The 18,975-nt window shown below is 40.3% G+C and overlaps 1 protein-coding gene across 4 annotated transcripts in view; it reads right to left on the bottom strand.

Annotated features, from left to right (window-relative positions):
- The window catches only part of TTC1 (tetratricopeptide repeat domain 1), a 46,382-nt gene extending 27,638 nt beyond the window's left edge, over window positions 1-18,744 (bottom strand). Inside the window, exons 1-2 of one of the 4 annotated variants that reach the window (XM_032403639.1) lie at window positions 18,653-18,744; window positions 16,939-17,300 (exon numbers count right to left, since the gene is read on the bottom strand). In XM_032403639.1, the coding sequence (XP_032259530.1) occupies window positions 16,939-17,268 (330 nt within the window). In that variant the 5' untranslated portion in view covers window positions 17,269-17,300; window positions 18,653-18,744. Of the gene's footprint in view, window positions 1-16,938; window positions 17,301-18,560 lie in introns of all 4 variants that reach the window. The other 3 variants (XM_032403640.1, XM_032403641.1, XM_032403642.1) reach the window with 3 other exon arrangements.
- Window positions 18,745-18,975: the final 231 nt, after the last annotated feature.

The following is an 18,975-nucleotide window of genomic DNA, read 5'->3' as shown; positions in this document are numbered from 1 at the left end:
CCAAGATATGGAAACAACCTAAGCATCTGTCCATGGATGAAGGGATAAAGAAATGGTGGTGCAGCCATCACATCCAGCCTCCCTCTAGCTGCCGCCTATGCACCTAAATTTCAGCTGGTCTGCCTGAGACCCCCTGAACGCCAACCCTAGTCCCCTGCTCGCTCCCATTTCCAGTCCAACAGGATGAAAGAAACTATCATGAACCAAGAGAAACTCACCAAACTGTAAGCCAAGTGTGCAGTGGTGGGAAAGGAACAGCTCAATGAAAGAAGGCGGCTCAGAAAACAGCTACAGCAGATGATAAATAACTTCAGTTCTCCTTAAAGAAGTTAGGAGTAAACAATATCTCTGGTATTGAAGAAATGAGTATGTTCACAAACCATGGAACACTGATCCACTTTAACAACCCAAAAGTTCAGGCAACCCGGGAAGTGAACACTTTCACCGTTCCAGGCCCTGCTGAGACAGCAGCTGACAGAAATGCTACTGTCTTACACCAATTTGGTGAAGACAGTCTGACTAGTTTAAGAAGACTGGCTGAAGCTCTGCTCAAACAATCTACAGATGGAAAAGCACCACTTTTCCATTGGAGAGGATGAGGATGATGAAGTTCCAGATCTTGTGGAGAATTCTGATGAAGCTGCCAAGAATGAAGCAAACTGAACTGAGTCAACTTTTTTTTTTTTTTTTAAGATTTTATTTATTTGAGAGAGAGAGACACAGAGAGAGGGAACACAAGCAGGGGGAGTGGGAGAGGGAGAAGCAGGCTTCCTGCAGAGTAGGGAGCCCAATGTGGGGCTCGATCCCAGGACCCTGGGATCGTGACCTGAGCTGAATGCAGATGCTTAACGACTGAGCCACCCAGGTGCCCCCTGAGTCAACCTCTGAAGATAAAACTTAAAGAAGTTATTGGGAGCCGCTATTTTATTTTTTTTAAAGATTTTATTTATTTGAGAGAGAGAAAGAGCACATAAACGGGGGAGCAGCAGAGGGAGAGGGAGAAGCAGGCTCCATACTGAGCAGGGAGCCCGATGCGGGGCTGGATCCCAGGACCCTGGGATCATGACCTGAGCTGAAGGCAGAGGCTTAACCGACTGAGCCACCCAGGCGCCCTGGGAGCTGCTATTTTATATTATGACTGCTTTTTTAAAATTTTGTTCACGGATCTGATAAATCTAGATCTCTAATTTTTTTTTTTTTTTAAGATTTTATTTATTTATTTGACACAGAGAGAGAGCGAGAGCAGGAACACAAGCGGGGGAGTGGGAGAGGGAGAAGCAGGCTTCCCGCTGAGCAGGGAGCCCGATGCGGGGCTCGATCCCAGGATCCTGGGATCATGACCTGAGCCGAATGCAGACGCTTAACGACTGAGCCACCCAGGCGCCCCAGGATCTCTAATATTTTTAAGCCCAAGCCCCTTGGACACTGCAGCTCTTTTTAGTTTTTGCTTCTATACGATTCATTCTTTGCAGCTAATTAAGGTGAAGCAGCCTGGGAATAAACTTTGAAACAAGGTTAATAAAGTTCTTTGCCTAGTTAAAAAAAATTGTGCTGTATACACACACACACACAGAGTACTATTCAGCCATAAAAAGATGAAATCCTGCCATTTGCAATAACATGGATGGATCTTGAGGGCATTACCCTAAGTGAAGTAAGTCAATAAAAGAAAGACAAATATCTTATGATTTCTTTTATATGTGGATTCTAAACAACAAAACACACAAAAAGTCCCATGCTCATAGATACAGAGAACAGACTGACCATTGCCAGAGGCAGGGTCAGGGAGTGGGAGACATGGGTGAAAGGGGTATGAAAAAAATAATATTTAAAAATTATAAAACAACTTCAATTAAGGTAAACTTAAAACTCTGTAATAGCAAATTCATTGCCAATTTTAAATTCACACACACACATCATGCATAATTGACCAATAATGTTCTAATAGCGAAATGAAAAGTTAGTTTGACGTTAGAAGATATATTAATGCCAGGTACCATATTAATAAGTTAAAAGAGAAAATTACATGATCATATGAATAAATGCAACACAGGTCCTAAAGGTCTTTAAAATATTTTAGAAAGGTTATTTCAAAAACAAAAATTCTTTAAAGAACCACTAATCAAGTTACTAGGGTTTAATATCTATCCTTTAAGAACTTTCAGTCTCCTCTATTTTAACTCTTTGAAGCTACTTTCTGATCTATAATCTGTTCTCCATAGCAAATTCATCAGGAATGTTTTATGAACACATATGAAGCACTCGGACTGCCAGATCAGACTCGTGTGTGTATATATGTGTGTGTGTGTGTTTGTGTGTGTGTAAAGAGTTTAATCATTCTTTGGCAAATTTAGAACAATAAGATACCAGTAGGCAAAGCTTAGATCCACGGTATACCCAGAAGGAATTACCAATAATGGCCAGCCTGAGCAGGCAGCCTGGGAAAAGCTCAGTGTCTTTTTTTTTTTCCCCTGTTTTTAAATTTTTTTATTTAAGTGTAGTTGACATACAATGTTACATTAGTTTCAGGTGTATGAAGTAGTGATTTGACAAGTTTAAATGTTATGCTATGCTCAGTGTCTTTACAACTAGGACTAAAAGTTGAACTGGCAAAGGGAAGAGATCCAGAACATATTTCTCAAACCAATCATTTGAAGGAAGGCATTTTATTTTTTCGGCTGACAAATCACAACTCAGTGACCCATTAAGCAGTAAACACTGTAAAAGAGCTGCTGCTTCCACAGATTGTGTAAATTGAGGATTAATGCAATTATCAGTATCATGCTGAACATCTCCTTGGAAACAGCTAAAAATAGCACTTTTAGGAGAAAGCTGCACTATCTCCCAGCTGTGCCAAGAGACTAACTTGATCCCAGTACAAAGACTAGGGTTTATGCTGCTGCTGGAACATTCTCTTTCTCCAAAAGATGGCATGCATACTGTGTAACATTACTGGAATCCAAAGACAGATTTTGTAGGAAATAAGTGTTACTTAGCATGTTAAATGCCAAGAGCATACACACATAAATGAGCTGGTAGTGCTGACATTCAGCAGCATTATCAGGTTCAAATTGTTCCAGATTCTGGTCTAATGTGGTTAGGAGCCCTCTCGTGTCTCCACAGTGTTTTGTTTTAAGTAATCTCTGTGCCCAACATGGGGCTTGCACTCACAACCCCAGAGATCAAGAGTCGCATGGTCTACTGACTGAGCCAGCCAGGCGCCCCTCCAACAATGTCTTTTAACACATTCCAGAGGCCTCACAGAGAAACATCTGCTCTAGAATTATATTTCCATAACAATGGAAACCAAAGAAATTTTAAAGGGCTCTTTACTTAGTACTCCTCCCCATCACTGAAAACTCAGGCAGAAATAGTGGTATTATTCTGCATTATAAATCATCACAAGAGCTGTCAAGGAAAACCCCAGAGACAATGCTCTTGATGAATAGAGTTTAACAGTTACTACCACAACTGCAAACTTTTCAGCCTGGAGTTCAAAATTATATAACCGGTATTACTATAGCATTCTACTTCTTAAAATCTGTAATCACATATACTAGCTCATTTGCTTTTGCAAGGCAATTCTGAGATGTAAGCATCAAATCTTACCCATTTTACAGTAAGAAAATCACGATTCAGAAATCTCTTGGTTTCCTTTTTCCTTTTTTTTTTTTTTTTTTACACTACACCAAATTCTATTCCAATCTACTCAACCTCATCTCTCATTACCACCCAACACAAGTCCCTCCTCTAGACAGTTTGATCTCTTTATGGTCTCTCAACACCCACCACCTTATCCTTCATTCCATTCCTTTATTAATGCATCGCCATCTTGGAATGCCTTTGTTTTTCGTCCGTAACTTCTTTCCAACTGCCCAAACCAAATTTTCCTGTTTTCAAAGTTCAGCACAAAGCATATCTCCTCCTCAGAGACACGTTTCACTTCCTTCCTTGCACAATCTTTCTTTGAACACACTGTACATTAGTACCTCTAATTTGGGGATTCAATTGTCTCACATTATATATATTTAAAAAAAATGTGTGTCTACACATATATAATAAAAACATTGCAGAATGTTTGGAATATTACTTAATGCTTAAATGGTTTCATGGGTATAAAACACTGTGCAGCCCTTAGACCTAGGTAAGAGGGGCCCCTGAACAGACCCTCGACTAACTGCACATTTCCTCCCACGGAGCCCTTTTAGACCATGCTCCAGGGTTTCCTGCCTGAGTCTCCCTAGCTCACTTCCAGGAGCTGCACGAGCCTTTGCCTGGGTCTGTCTTTCTAAGGGTGGACTTTGCTGCAAGTATATATTGTGTTCCAGGTGCAGTACTTTGTATCATGCCTGCTCCAGCCTTGGAATCAGCCATTTCTCCAAGGAGTCCTGCATCCTTTTGGTGGGGAATGGTATTTAGAAACCAAGATCTGGATGCTAGTATGTTCCCTGTTACTAGCAAGTCACTACTTTTAGGCCCTCTCCATAAGAAATGCAGGAAATAGGGTGCCTGGGTGGCTCAGCCGTTAAGCATCTGCCTTCGGCTCAGGTCATGATCCCAGGATCCTGGGATCGAGTTCCACATTGGGCTCCCAGCTTGGCGGGAGGCCTGCTTCTCCCTCTCCCACTCCCCTTGCTTGTGTTCCCTCTCTCGCTGTCTCTCTCTGTTGAAAAAGAAATAAAATCTTAAAAAAAAAAAAAAGAAATGCAGGGAATACATCTTTAAAAAAGAAAAAAACAAAAATCCCACGAGTCAAAAGAATACATACACATGAAATCTTGTATGTAGTCATACAAGTGAACACCACCGGATTCTTCCTCACTTTTCCCACACTGAAAACCCTGGTTCCCAGTAATAGCAATATATTTACTCATTTGCTCTATCCTAAAATCAACAAAAAAGTTCTGAAATTACTATAAGAATATCAGTACATACAACTAACCTATTATGTAAAGTTCAAGATTTCTTTTTTTTTTTTTAAAGATTTTATTTATTTATTTGACAGAGAGAGACAGTGAGAGAGGAACACAAGCAGGCGGAGTGTGAGAGGGAGAAGCAGGCCCCCCGCGGAGCAGGGAGCCCGATGTGGGGCTCGATCCCAGGACCCTGGGATCATGACCTGAGCCGAAGGCAGACGCTTAACGACTGAACCACCTAGGCGCCCCTAAAGTTCAAGATTTCATTGCAGTTCTAACTTTAGAATATATCCTACTAAGGGTGAACAGCCAGAGTACTGTGTCCAAAGTTATTGGAATTGTCTTCTCTATGTAATCAATATGATATAGTTATATTAATTTGTTTCAATGTGTAATCCATTTTAAGGCTTAATTTTTCCCTCATCCTTTCTGGTTTAATTTTAATACTTTAATATGTAAAATACTTACACAGATCAAAACTCAATACTGGGTGCGACTTCTGATATGGCAAAGTGAGGAGGTTACCAAATCCTCTAACCTAAAAAGCAACTATAAATTGTACAAAATGATCAAAACTAACCATTTCAGTATCCTAAAAATTGACTAAAAGCTTACAACAAAGTAACACTCATGAAAATTATTGAATTTTAGGAAACAACCATGAGATCTGTGGCTTATTTGCAAGGGACTGCTCCCCTTCTTCCTCCGATCATGTGACATCACGGATCGTGGCTGGAATACAGCAAGGTAGGCCATGAATAACCAGCAGTTCCACTGTTTGAGGAGGCTGAACTGATTCAAAGCAGAAGGTGAAATAATCCATGCCCAGTGGTGGTTTCAGTAATAAGTAGCAATCTGAGTGGCAAGCAAACAGGGAAGGTCAGAGGTTCTACTACTCTGTGGTTGCAGCCCTGGCTGGGCAAACAAGGGACCCATGGACCAGACAGAAATATAACCGGTAGATAGAAGAGGCAGTCACAGAGATACTTGATAAGGTCTTCAAATACCCCTGATGGACTGGACATGGTGTACATGCTTGGGAAGAATGAAGAGGCCAAAACTATTTACACACCCTTGCCCTATCAGGAGCCTGTGTACATGTGGTGAGGAGACACAAGAGAGTCCATCTAGGGCAGACTTGAAAATTCCCTAAAATTGTCATACATTTCTAAATCCACAGACAAATCAGTAGGTGGAAGCCTTATTGGCTTGAGGTGTTTGAACATAATCTCTGACCAGTTATTGGCTGACCACTAAGCTGTGCAAAAACAGAAGCAACCCCATGAAGGCCAGACTTAAAAATAAAAACACGGACAAAAACAAAACCCACCTGAGCACAGCTGTCAGTGGCTACACACCCCAGGGGAAATAGATTATACAATTTAAGTCCAGGTAAATTACTAAACAAACAAGTTGACAAAAAAGCAACAACAAAAATAATGCAAGTGGGGGGTAGTGGTGCTGGGAAGGGGCCAGAATCCAGAGTTGCTACAGTATTACTTAAAACATCCAGTTTTAGTAAAAAACTGTAAGACATACAAAGAGACAGAAAGTTTGACCTATAATCAGAAGAAAAGTCAAAAGAAACATCTGAACATCCACAGATTTTAGATCTAGCAAAGATGTGAAAGCACCTATAAGTAAATATGTTCAAAGAACTAAAGGAAATTGTGTTTAAAGACTTAAATGAGAGCATAATGACAATGATTAAAAAAAAAGAACCATGATAAAGGGACAAAAATTATTTAAAATGAAGAAAAAGTTGAAAAGTCCAAAAACTGAAATGAAAAATTGATAGAAAGGAGATTTGAATTGGCATGAAAAATAAGTAAACTTGAAGTGAGAGCAACAGCCATCCAATTTGAAGAACCGAGGGCAGAAAAAGGATGGGAAAAAACAGAGCCCTCACAACACATGTGATGGGAGTCCCAGAAGAGAAGAGAAAAAGGAACAGAACAAATATCTGAAGCCATAATGGCTGAAAATGTCAAAATTTTGATGAAAAATGTTAACCTAAAGATCCAAGAAGCTCAATGAACCCCAAGTACATAGATCCATATCTAGAGACACCAGAGTCAAACTGCTGAAAGACAAACACAAAGAGAAAATCTGAAAGCAACAGCAGGGAAACAACTTACCAGGTATAGGGGAACAGCAAAACTAGTATTGTTACCCGATTCTCACCAGGAACAACTGAGGCCAGAGGCAGTGTGATGACATACTCAGAATGTTGAAAGAAAAAAAAATTGTCAACCAAGAATTAGATATGCGGCAAAACCATACCTCAGAAGGAAGGCAAAGTAAAGACATTCACAGATAAACACAGAATGTGCTTCCACCAAACCTTCCTTACAAGACATACTAAAGGGGGGGCGCCTCGGTGGCTCAGTCGTTAAATGTCTGCCTTCAGCTCAGGTCATGATCCCAGGGTCCTGGGATCGAGCCCCTCACTGGGCTCCCTGCTCCACGGGAGGCCTGCTTCTCCCTCTCCCACTCCCCCCTGCTTGTGTTCCCATTCTTGCTGTGTCTGTCAAATAAAAAAACCCAAAAAAACCAAAAAACCCCACAAAACAAGATATACTAAAGGAAATCCTTTGGACTGAGAGGAACTGACACTCGATGGTAACTCAAATCTACAAGGAGAAATGAAGAGCATTAGAAATGGTAAATACATAAAAGGCTCTATAAATACATTATTTTTTTTTTAAGATTTATTTGAGAGTGAGCACGCATGCACGAATGGGAAGGGCTGAGGAAGAGGGAGAGAGAATCTCAAGCCGACTCCACAAGAGAGCTGGACACTAAACCAACTGTACCGCCCAGGCACCCCTTCTTTTCTCTCTTAATTTCCTTAAAAGACAAACAGATTATATAATAACTATGATACTATATGGTTGGGTTTATAACATATATTGATATACTCTATGTGACAATAGTGGCACAAATGAAGGGGAGGAAATGGGAGTTACACTGAAGCAAAATTTCTATACATTACTGGAATTACGTAGTATTAAACTAGACTATAATAAGATGCACAACATAATCCATATAGCGACCACTAAAAAATTTTAGCGAAGAAACAGTTTAAAAATGAGAAATATTAAAACGGTACACTAAAAAATTAATGTAACAGAAAACACTAGATTTTTTTAGAAGATTTTATTTATTTTTTTGCTAGAGAGAGAGAGTGCACAGAGAGAGTGAGCGAGAGTACAAACAGGGGGAGTGGCAGGCAGAGGGAGAAGTAGGCTCCCCACTGAGCAAGGAGCCCGATGTGGGACTTGATCCCAGGACCCCGGGATCATGACCTGAGCCAAAGGCAGGCGCTTAACCGACTGAGCCACCCAGCCATCCCAGAAAGCACTAAATTTTTAAAAATTACATTTAAATTATAAGATATTTTTAATTCCCTTGCTATCAAGAACTAAGGCACTTGTCAACTAAGATGACACTGCTCTAGAACATGTCATCCGGTCCCACAGATCTCATCTTTAGTCATTTTGAGACCTATGTTAAAATAAACCTCTACCGGGGTGCCTGGGTGGCTCAGTCGTTAAGCATCTGCCTTTGGCTCAGGTCATGATCCCAGGGTCCTGGGATCGAGCCCCGCATCGGGCTCCCTGCTCTGCGGGAAGCCTGCTTCTCCCTCTCCCACTCCCCCTGCTTGTGTTCCCTCTCTTGCTGTGTCTCCGTCAAATAAATAAAATCTTTAAAAATAAATAAATAAATAAATAAACCTCTACCTTTATAGCAGCAACATCCACAATAGACAAACTATGGAAAGAGCCCTGATGTCCATCAACAGATGAATGGATAAAGAAGGTGTGGTATATAAATACAATGGAATACTACTCAGCTATCAAAAAACTGAAATCTTGCCATTTGCAATGGCATGGATGGACTAGAGGGTATTATGCTAAGCAAAATAAGTCAATCAGAGAAAGATAATTATCATACTTACTCCTACATGGAATTTAAGAAACAAAACAGAGGATCATAGGGGAAGAGAGGGAAAAATAAAACAAGACGAAATCAGAGAGGGAGACAAACCATAAGAGATTCTTAAGCATAGGACACAAACTGAGGGTTACTAGAGGTGAGGGTGGTGGGGGGAAGGGGTAACTGGGTGATGGACATTAAGGAGGGCATGGGATATAATGAGCACTGGGTATTATATAAGACTGATGAATCACTGAACTCTACCTAGAAACTAATAATACATTATATGTTGATTGAATTTAAATAAAAATAAAAAATTAAAATAAAAAAAATAAACCTCTACCTCCCTGAATCAGGCACATACACCACAGATCTTCAGTTGCTCTTCTATAGTTAATCCAAGGCCATTTTCCACTGAATTAGTAAAATGGTTTTTTGCAGATAGACAAAATCTTTTTTTTTTTTTTTTTTTAAGTTTTTATTTATTTGACAGAGAGAGAGACACAGCGAGAGAGGGAACACAAGCAGGGGGAGTGGGAGAGGGAGAAGCAGGCTTCCTGCAGAGCAGGGAGCAGGGAGCCCGATGCAGGGCTCGATCCCAGGACCCTGGGATCAGGACCTGAGCCGAAGGCAGATGCTTAATGATTGAGCCACCCAGGTGCCCCGCAGATGGACAAATTCAATTCACAAATGTTTAAAATCTATTCTTTTCCTTCACAAATATAGGTATGTTCAGGATCTTTAATTTTATTCTGTTTTCCAGGGAATGATTTTCTTGGATCACAGGGCAAAAGAATTTCACACGATATGGAGAACTGTACTTTCTTAAAGATAAAAGAACTTTGAAATATTAAATTGCAAAACACCATCACAACAACACATTTCTGTATTTCTAAACTAATCAATTCTCCAGTTATTTTTAAATTTCATTGCCACTGCGACCTTCCAATGGTGATCCAACCGAAGTGTAAATGTTTTTTTGTTTTTGTTTTGAAGTAGGCTCCATGCCCAGCATGGAGCCCAATATGGGGCTTGAACTCATGACCTGAGGTGAGATCAAGTTGGACACTTAACCTACTACGCCACCCCAGAACCCCTAAATGTGGTTGTTTTGATTAATGATACCACTGTAAATTAAGTTAGGCTTTAACTGATAATCTGACAAAGCAGGTAGAAGGTAAGCATTTGGAAAAGGATACAAACTTAGTCTGAGTTGATATTAAAATTTAATTAAATCATTGAGGCAAAGATGGACTTTTAAAAATGGTGCTAGGACAACTTGGTAGTCATTTGGAAAAAGATAAAATTAGAATACATTTATACACTTTACACAAGAGTAAATTCCACATAGACTGGAGATCTAAATGTATAAAGTGAAACCATACAAGTATTGGAAGAAAATATAGGTGATTTGCTCTTCAATCTCAGTGTGAGGAATGGCTTTCTGTGACTCAAAAATCCTAGAGAATTTAAATTGATACAACTTTAATCTTGGTGTAAACTGGCAAAAACGTCAGACAGAAGGTGCTCCTCCATTCCCTTATTAATCACGAAACAACCACCTTCACAATGCCAGCTAGGAATATTCCCTATACTTAAGATCAGTGAATAGAACAGAAATAACTTAGAGCTTAGAAGTGTATAACCCTTCTATCATTAAATGACAAAAACTTGCACTGAATACATTTAAAAAAATTCTCTTAATGATCCTGCAGTGATCATGTGTTTAATAATAGACAACAGGGAGAAAACCAAGAAGTTCACATCAGCAAGTTAATTTCCGTATCATAAATCTATCAGCAGCTCTCTGCTTCCCCCTGCAGTTTTGTAAAGTAATTGCTACAAAATAAAACAAGTCAAGCACTGTGGCCACAGAGATCAACGACGTAAGGGTCAAAAATGAGTGTTAAAAAAAAAAAAAAAAAAGCTACATACTTGCTAAAGGGCTGGAAAATGGAGGCACACGAAACAAAACTTTTCTGCTATGCTCTTATCCAGGTGAGATGGAAAAGCTACACACTGAAAGGCTGGGGACAACAGTCCTTTTATCATTAAAAAGGGAACAAAAGCTTCAGTTTTGTTTTCTTTGAAATAGAACGTGGATGCTTTACACATACAGACACATTTGTTCTCTCCACAAGTCACTTTTAGAAACCCTCTAGGGAGTCTGGAGGGAGGATCTCTGGATTTAAGCTGTAGTTAGAACCTGACCTCTCATTAAGTCCTATATTTTTCAGGAAAGATGACTGCTCTATGAGAAACTAACCTTAGAAATATTTCCTTCTTAGCTCAGAAAATTCTACTTCCCAAAACTCAATTTAATAGAACTAAATTTCCTTACTTTAGCACTGTTTAAATTCTGCCCAACAAGTCTGTTTTAGACCCCAAGCACAGATGAGGGTAAAAGAAAAACATCCCATTGATAAAACTCTTCTGATGTTAGATGCGGTCAGTACACCGGTTACACTTGTGTTTTGAAAGCTTGGTGGTGTGTCAGTCTGGCTTTCTGTCTCTCAGAGTGGCCACAGTTTCACCTATACCAAAATGACCTGGGGATGTTCATTAACAAAGCAGATTCCTGGCTGCCACCTCACAAGTCTGTGCTATCAAGACACTTCTTAGGACTTTGCATGATTAATATATTTCCTGTGACTCTTAGGTACAATAAAGTTTGAGAACCACTGATCTACATAAAGTGATCTTCCTTAATAAACACATACCTACAGTTCTACATAAAGTTCCTTCCTTAAGGAACACCGAATGTCACTTTAACTTTTTCATCAGCAAACAGTCTAAATTATCCCACTAAGGGATGCCTGGGTGGCTCAGTCAGTTGAGTGTCTGACCCTTGATTTCGGCTCAGGTCATGATATCAGGGTCGTGAGATTGAGACCCACATTGGGCTCTGCGCTCAGCAGAGTCTGCTTGTCCCTTGCCCTCTACTCCTCCCCTCCCCGCTCTCTATAATAAACAAACAAACAAACAAATAAATAAAATCTTAAAAAAAAAAAAAAAAACCAACCCACTAACTTCCAAATGTTTTGGAGTAAACATTTTGGAAATATTATTTCCCCTGACTTAAACTTGGATCAGAAATCTAAGGTCCCTTCCAATTCTTAAGTTCTGGGATTTTATTTGATCACTTGTCAATAGTGTTCATTAAACCCAAAACTAGTAAATGCTAAGAAATTAATAAATATGGCAACCTTAGTTCAAAAGGATGCCCATTAAAAATGAAATAAAAGGGAAACAAATCAGAAAGAGTTTTCTCATAAAGTTAACAGAATATGCAGGCCACTACAGAAAAGTCACTGAAAACTCTCTGGAAGCAACCAAGAGAATGCTCCCTGCAAACATGCTCACTGTTACAACAACCTTGGAAACAATTATGAAAATAACACAAAAAATGTGGAAATCAAAAAGATTAAGTACTGTGGGAGTTAGGAAAAATGAGAGGTAGGGAAAGAACTGATAAAGAACTTCTGCTCCAAACCAATACTTCAATAACGGTTCCTGGTTAAACATAAACAGTCTTGAAGGAAAGAACAACCCTTTATGTTTTCAGAGACTAAGGAAAATGTCTTAAAATCCCAGAACCTTGTGCTCTGAGTACATGTTCACCAAGCAACAGACTTTTGTATCCCTTACTTATTACTTAAATGGATCTACATGTGTACCTATTTGCAATTGAATACCATGTATATCAAATGGCAGGAGGCAAGAAACCCATTAAAATGACTAAATCTGCATTATGGCTTACAAATAAACTTTTTCATTTACAGCAAGAATTAAATCACTAGAACCCTAATGAACTCAAAATCCCTCCGTCTTCTCCATATTTATAAACGGTATCACCATCCACCCCACAGTAGCTGAAGCCAAGGAATCGTGCTATATACTACTTTCTCCCCTTGCATGGAATATTTCCCTCTCAGACTGTTCACATATTTAACTCCTTTTTCCCTTCCAGTCTTTGCTGATATACAACCTCTCCAGAGAGGCCTTTCCTGACCAGCCAATCTAAAGTAGTCCTTCCCATCCTTCTAATCCCATGCCTTGTCACTTCATCTTATCATTTTACTTGTTTATTTATATTTATTTTTTATTTTTCATTTTTTTAAATATCTCCCAGCTATGAGAGAAGAGAAATCCTCCCATCTTGTTTACCACTGTATTCTTAAGAGCCTCAAACAATGCCTGACACGTGGAAGAAATGCAAATATTTCTGGTGTAAATAAATGAATGAGATAAACGGTCTATAACTTGTAAGACCAATTAGTGGCCCTCACAGCACAGATAATCATACCATTTATTCAACAGCTATTTGATGAAGGAAGATGATGTGCAAGGCCCCAAGAGAGAGGTCCTCTACTTTAGTGAGCACGTAAGAATTACCTAGGGAGGGAGGGATGCCCGGGTGGCTCAGTTGGTTAAGCATCTGCCTTTGGCTCAAGTCATGATCCTGGAGTCCGTGGATCGAGCCCTACCACTGGGCTCCCTGCTCGGCGGGGAGTCTGCTTCTCCCTCTGCCCCTCACTCCGATCATGCTCTCTCTCTCTCAAATAAATAAATAAAATCTTAAAAAAAAATTACCTAGGGAATATACACATAAGGACTAAACTCTACTGTGACAAGTAGCCCATAAAAGGTGATTCTACTACAGGATCAATAGCACCACAATCCAGTATGTTCCACAGGTCTCCATACTATAAAGCATCTTTGCGTCTAATATTATAGCAACAATTCTCATGTGCTACCAGATTTGTCCTTTACTTCAACCAGGCCTTTGAGAATCACCTATTTGCTTTGCAGATCTAGTACATCTCAAATATTTGCTGAAATCCCATTCCTCTGGGTAGTCATGTTGACATTTAAGTTTTCACAAAAGGTTAAGATATACATACACATATACACAGTGCTTTCCTTAAGAGATTTTGCCTGTTTTTAAAAATCTTTACTGCCTTCCTCCTCCATTACTCCTGTTGTTTTTGCCCCCTCCCCTCCTCCTCTCCATTGCTCTTGATTTATGAGTTCTGCTAAGAACGGGAACTCCTCTTGAGCCCGGATTATCTTCTCAGCACAGGGCAAATCAAGTCAGCTTGAATAACAGGCTTTAGCTATTGATACTTGATTCTGCCTGAAGAGAAACATTTGCCAATACACAGATCCTTTAATAGCATTTCTTTCTAAATCCTCAAGGTCAGCTTTATATGCTGTTTGGTAAAAGTCCATGTTGGTGGTAAAGAATCAATTTTTATTTATTTATATTCTTAAAGTGGAGTAACTTGTGTTGTTGTTTTAACGTGTGCTTACTATAAAAAAAAAAAAGTGGGGAATGAGAAAAATAGGTGAAAGGGATTAAGAGGTAAAACTTCCAGTTATAGAATAAGTCACGGGGATGAAAAGTACGGCATAGGGAATACAGTCAATAATATTAACTTTGTATGCTGACAGATAGTAAGCATTATCATGGTAAGAAATGAGTAATATATAGGATTGTCAAATGACTATATTGAACACCTGAAACTAATACAGTACCGTATGTCAACTATACTTCAAAAAAGTGTATTAAATATAAATAAAAATTCCCTAATAATCACATCCTGTATCAGACCAAACTTTTCTGTATGAACATATTTTCACATAGGTTTTTAACTTAAAAGGAAACATCACTCCATAACCTGCTGTAAAGGGAAAACACCTCGTGTGTCTCTACTGTCAAAACTCACAGGGAACACTCCTGTGAGCAGACGTGTGGGAGTTTCCCCACAGCCAACAACTCCAACTCTAGAGCAGACACCGGCTGCTGTCCTGCAACTTAACGCAATTTGGACACGATCCACCTGAATATAGTGTCAGATCCTACAAATTAAAGGCTCGGTGCCACAAGACTGGCCCCAACCCCACCCCTACTTCAGATGCCAACTGCAAGTCCAGGCTGTCACCTCTGCTTCTGATGTATGGGCTATAAATTGGAAGTTCCCATGACCTCTTCCTCAGGTGCAATTAAATTGCTAAAGAGGCTCACAAAACTCAGGAAAACAGTTTACTTACTAGATTACCAGTTTATTCTAAAAACTGTAACTCTGGGAATAGGCAGCTGGAAGAGATGCATAGGACAAGGTATGTGGGAAGGGGCACTGAGCTTCCACGCCCTCTGGGTGTGTCACCCTCCTTGCACCTCCACAGGTTCACTCAACGTGGAAGCTCTCTGAACCCTTCTTTTGGGTTTTTAATGTAGGTTTCAGTACATAAGCACAATTGGTCAAATCACTGGCCCCAAGTGATTAACTCAACCTCCAGCCCCCGTCCCCTCCCCAGAGGTGGGGGTGGGGTAGGGTGGCGCTGAAAGCTCCCAACTCTTGACAACCAGACCTCATCCTTGGGGGCCTTCCAAAAATCACCTCGTGTGTGGTTGAAAGGGACTTGTTATAAATAACAAACTACACTCTTATCTCTTATTAGGCAATTCCAAGGGTTTTAGGACCTCTGTGCCAGGAACTGGACAAAAAACAAATACATATCTCTTATTATAAGCCATATTATCACACCTGTTTAATTCATTTAACATTACAGGCATTTTTTTCCATGTCAATATTAAGATTTATCTTTCTTTTTAATGACTGCATAATATGCTGCTGCATAAAAATGGCAAAAATGTTTAAAGTAATACCCTCTGTTGAACATTATTTCTAATGTTCAAAATTATGAATGATGCTGCAACACATCTTTATACATACATCTGTACACATCTCTAGTAACTTCCTTAAATGACTAAAGAGAATCAGAGGTTTAGCTGTGCTGTCCAATATGGAACGCACTAGCCACATGTGACTATTTAAATTAACTGAAATAAAAAATTTTAAAATTCAGTTCCTTAGCTCTATTAGTCACATTTCAAATGCTCCACCTGATGACTATTAAAATGTGGTAGCCACTGTATTGAAGAGAGTAGATATAGAAAATTCCCATCATTGCAGAAGGTTCTACTGATAGCCCTGGTCTAAAGAAACATCCATATAAAAATTTGATACCTGTATCCCACAGAAATGATGTAGCACTTTAAACTCTCAAAATTAGTACATGCACTCCTATGTCCTCTCATTGTTGACATCAGATAAATATGAAACACAGTGTTTCAATTTGCATTTAAGGATTATTAGTGAGGGGGGCCTGAGCGGCTCAGTCAGTTAAGCCTCCGACTCTTGGTTTCAGCTCAGGTCATGATCTCAGGGTTGTGAGATCGAGCCCCATGTAGGGCTCCACGCTCAGCGAGGAGTCTGCTTGATGACTCTCTCCCTCTGCCCCTCCCCGTGCTTGCATGTGTGTGTACACGCGCATGCCCTCTCTCCCCCCAAAATAAATAAATAAGTCTTAAAAAAATTATTAGTGAGGCTGAAAGTCTTCACATTTTTGGCCATTTGGGTTTATTTTGTTGTTGTTGAATTATCTCAACTTTGTCTATTTTAAAAGAATCAAAGGTATCCTGTTTCAGATGACCTATAAAACCAAAACGTATGTGCAGTGAAGAGACATTTCTTCATCTGTTTTGGTTTCCTAATAATTTCATAAAGATATTTATCAAAACAGCACAAAACTACCTAAGAGAGTAGTACCACAATTAGGTAAAGGCAGTCTGTACTCTTCAGATGATGTTTCCTTAGTGGAGTTAATATAACAGGGGCTAACACCACAGCACATTGTTTCTATGAGATATTGTTATTCTTATAAATTTTCAAATTAAGCTATGAAAACATAGGTTGATATACAAATATAAAATGTTTATATTTGAAAAGTAATTATAGTTACACAAAAGTCTGGAACAGAAAAAACCAACCTATCAGGAATCTGAACAGTGGGTTCCCAGGTTGGCAGGGGTGGAAAGATGGAAGGAGTGGGTATGTTGTGAAGCTTCCCTGCCATGCTACTGATTTATCTCAGCTCCATCACTACTGAAGCAAAAAGGACACAGATGGCACGTTACTCTTTACCACAGATGACCCAATCTATGATACCGTAGCAGCCACATTTATTCAATTTAAAAAGCAGTTTATGTGGCAGATCGTGTACAATAAATATTTACCTGTTTCTCCTCAACTGGCATGTTTTTTTCCAGTTCTATTAGGTATTCTTCATCAAGTTCAGAGGAATTCACATCATCAGGTTTGTTCTCAACCTTGTCTGCTCCTGGCTCCTCCTTCTCAAATGAGGCACTAAGGTCATGAAAACACTCCTCTTCTCCCTGGTCTTCCTGGGAATGAGCTGCAACATCCTTGAGCAGCTTGCTCTGGAGATGGTGATCTTTGGGACTGGAAACCGGAGGGGTAGCACACTCTGCTTCCTGGGGATCTGTAACTTTCAAGCCATTGAAAAGATCCTCTGGAGCCCTACAGTTCTCTGACTTCTCCCCCATGCTGTATCAGTGAGGGAGGTGAAGCCAAAGCTCTGGGAAAAGAGAAAACACGTTAGGTAATGGTGCTTATACAGATATCCACCACTTTCCGAAAGTCCACCATACGCCACTTAGCTTTTAACAGAGACCTACGTTAGTATGGTAACAGTTTTCATAAAAGTGAACATCCCCTTCAGATGTCTTTCAATTAGTGAAAACAGGTAAATACTAATGTAGGTCTTTCATAAAAGCAAAGTAGTATAATTCCACCTTTCGGAAAGGGGGTGTGTGTGTGGATAATCTTTGCCTTAGGCTATTTCAGCTTAGGAAAGGCTTGACAGGAATGCTCAACTTTTGGATAGCAGGGGAAACCTGTATTAAAAAAAAAAAAAAAAATCCTACCTATCATGCCTAAACAAACTTCTGCATCAAAACCAAAAACATACCCTAACTTCCTTTTGCTGAAATCCATTATTAAAAAATTGGTTATATAAGCCATAAATAATGCCAAACATTTTACTGACTCCCCTTTCAGAATTTCGTATTAGCAAAAAGAGAACGGTTTTAATGTGGCTCTTCCTCTTTCCACTGCTCGAATTTTGTCGGGGGTAGCAAAAAAACAGGATAAGCTAAAACAATGGCAAGAAAAATGAAACGGCCCTAATCTTTATTCGGAATTAATAGCCAGGTCGTAAATAAAAAAATGCGGGCCTGCCTTTCCAGCACCACCGTATGAAGCTCAAGGATAAGTTTCCGATGGAGCTCAAAACGCAATCGGTGCCAAAACAGAGATCGTCAGCCTCACCCAAATGTGTGCTGTAGAACCAACGCAGGTTATAGTGGTGGAAGGGGAATCCTGGCGCAGCTGGTCCTACACAGGATCTCCGTGGGGGTCAGACTCAGGCACTAAAAGAGTGATTCTCAACCCTGGCTAGACAACATAATACTTGGGACGCTTTAGCAAGTACTGCTGCCCAGATCTTATTCTCCACAGATTATGATTTATTGGTCTGGCCTAGGCCCAGAACACCTGTATTTTAAAAAGGCATCCCAGGTGATTTTAACGTACAGCCAACTGAGAACCATGGCTGTAGAAGCTGAGTCAGACCGTCAGCAGCCCCGCCCCCTCGCCCCTCTGGTCGCAGCAAAATCACGCCAACGACCCCTTGTGTCGCGACAAGGGCCCGAATTCGTCCCAGCTCGTCCCAAGAAAACTTCAAACAGCAAGATCTTAATACTAAGACTTCGCCTCCACAGCAATGTTTTGTTTCTCCCTCCCCCCAGATCTAGTGGAAGAACGCGAGTTTGAATACCCAGGGTTAAGGCGGGGCCACCCTACGTTTCCCAGCAGTTCGTCCTCTAGCTGAGTCCCTCAGAGCCAAAGCGGACAGCCCCAGGTACCTACTCACAGGTCCCCAGCTCCTCTAGTCTTCACCTTCCCAGTCTCCGGGATCTTCTATTTCCGCTCAGTCAAGTGCACTTCCCTCGGCACCAACCAATGGCGACGCCGTTGGCAAAGCATCCTGGGAAATGTAGTGGAACTCTCGGGGAGAGAGCGCGTCGCTGTCGCGTTGTGTGACGCCTTGTACGGACTGAAATGCAAGTGACGGTTGCCATCTTGGGTTACGGCGAGACTCCGCATTACTCAGCACAGTAGAAAAAGGCTGTCTCCATGCTGTTAACGTTTACTCCTTCACTCTGGCCTCTTATGCTAGCAATGCATGGAGG

The sequence above is a fragment of the Phoca vitulina genome, unplaced genomic scaffold, assembly GCF_004348235.1.
Source record: "Phoca vitulina isolate PV1807 unplaced genomic scaffold, GSC_HSeal_1.0 scaffold6, whole genome shotgun sequence".
NCBI lineage: Eukaryota > Metazoa > Chordata > Mammalia > Carnivora > Phocidae > Phoca > Phoca vitulina.
Note: the sequence above shows the minus strand (reverse complement) of the source record. Positions and strands in the feature narration are given on the sequence as shown.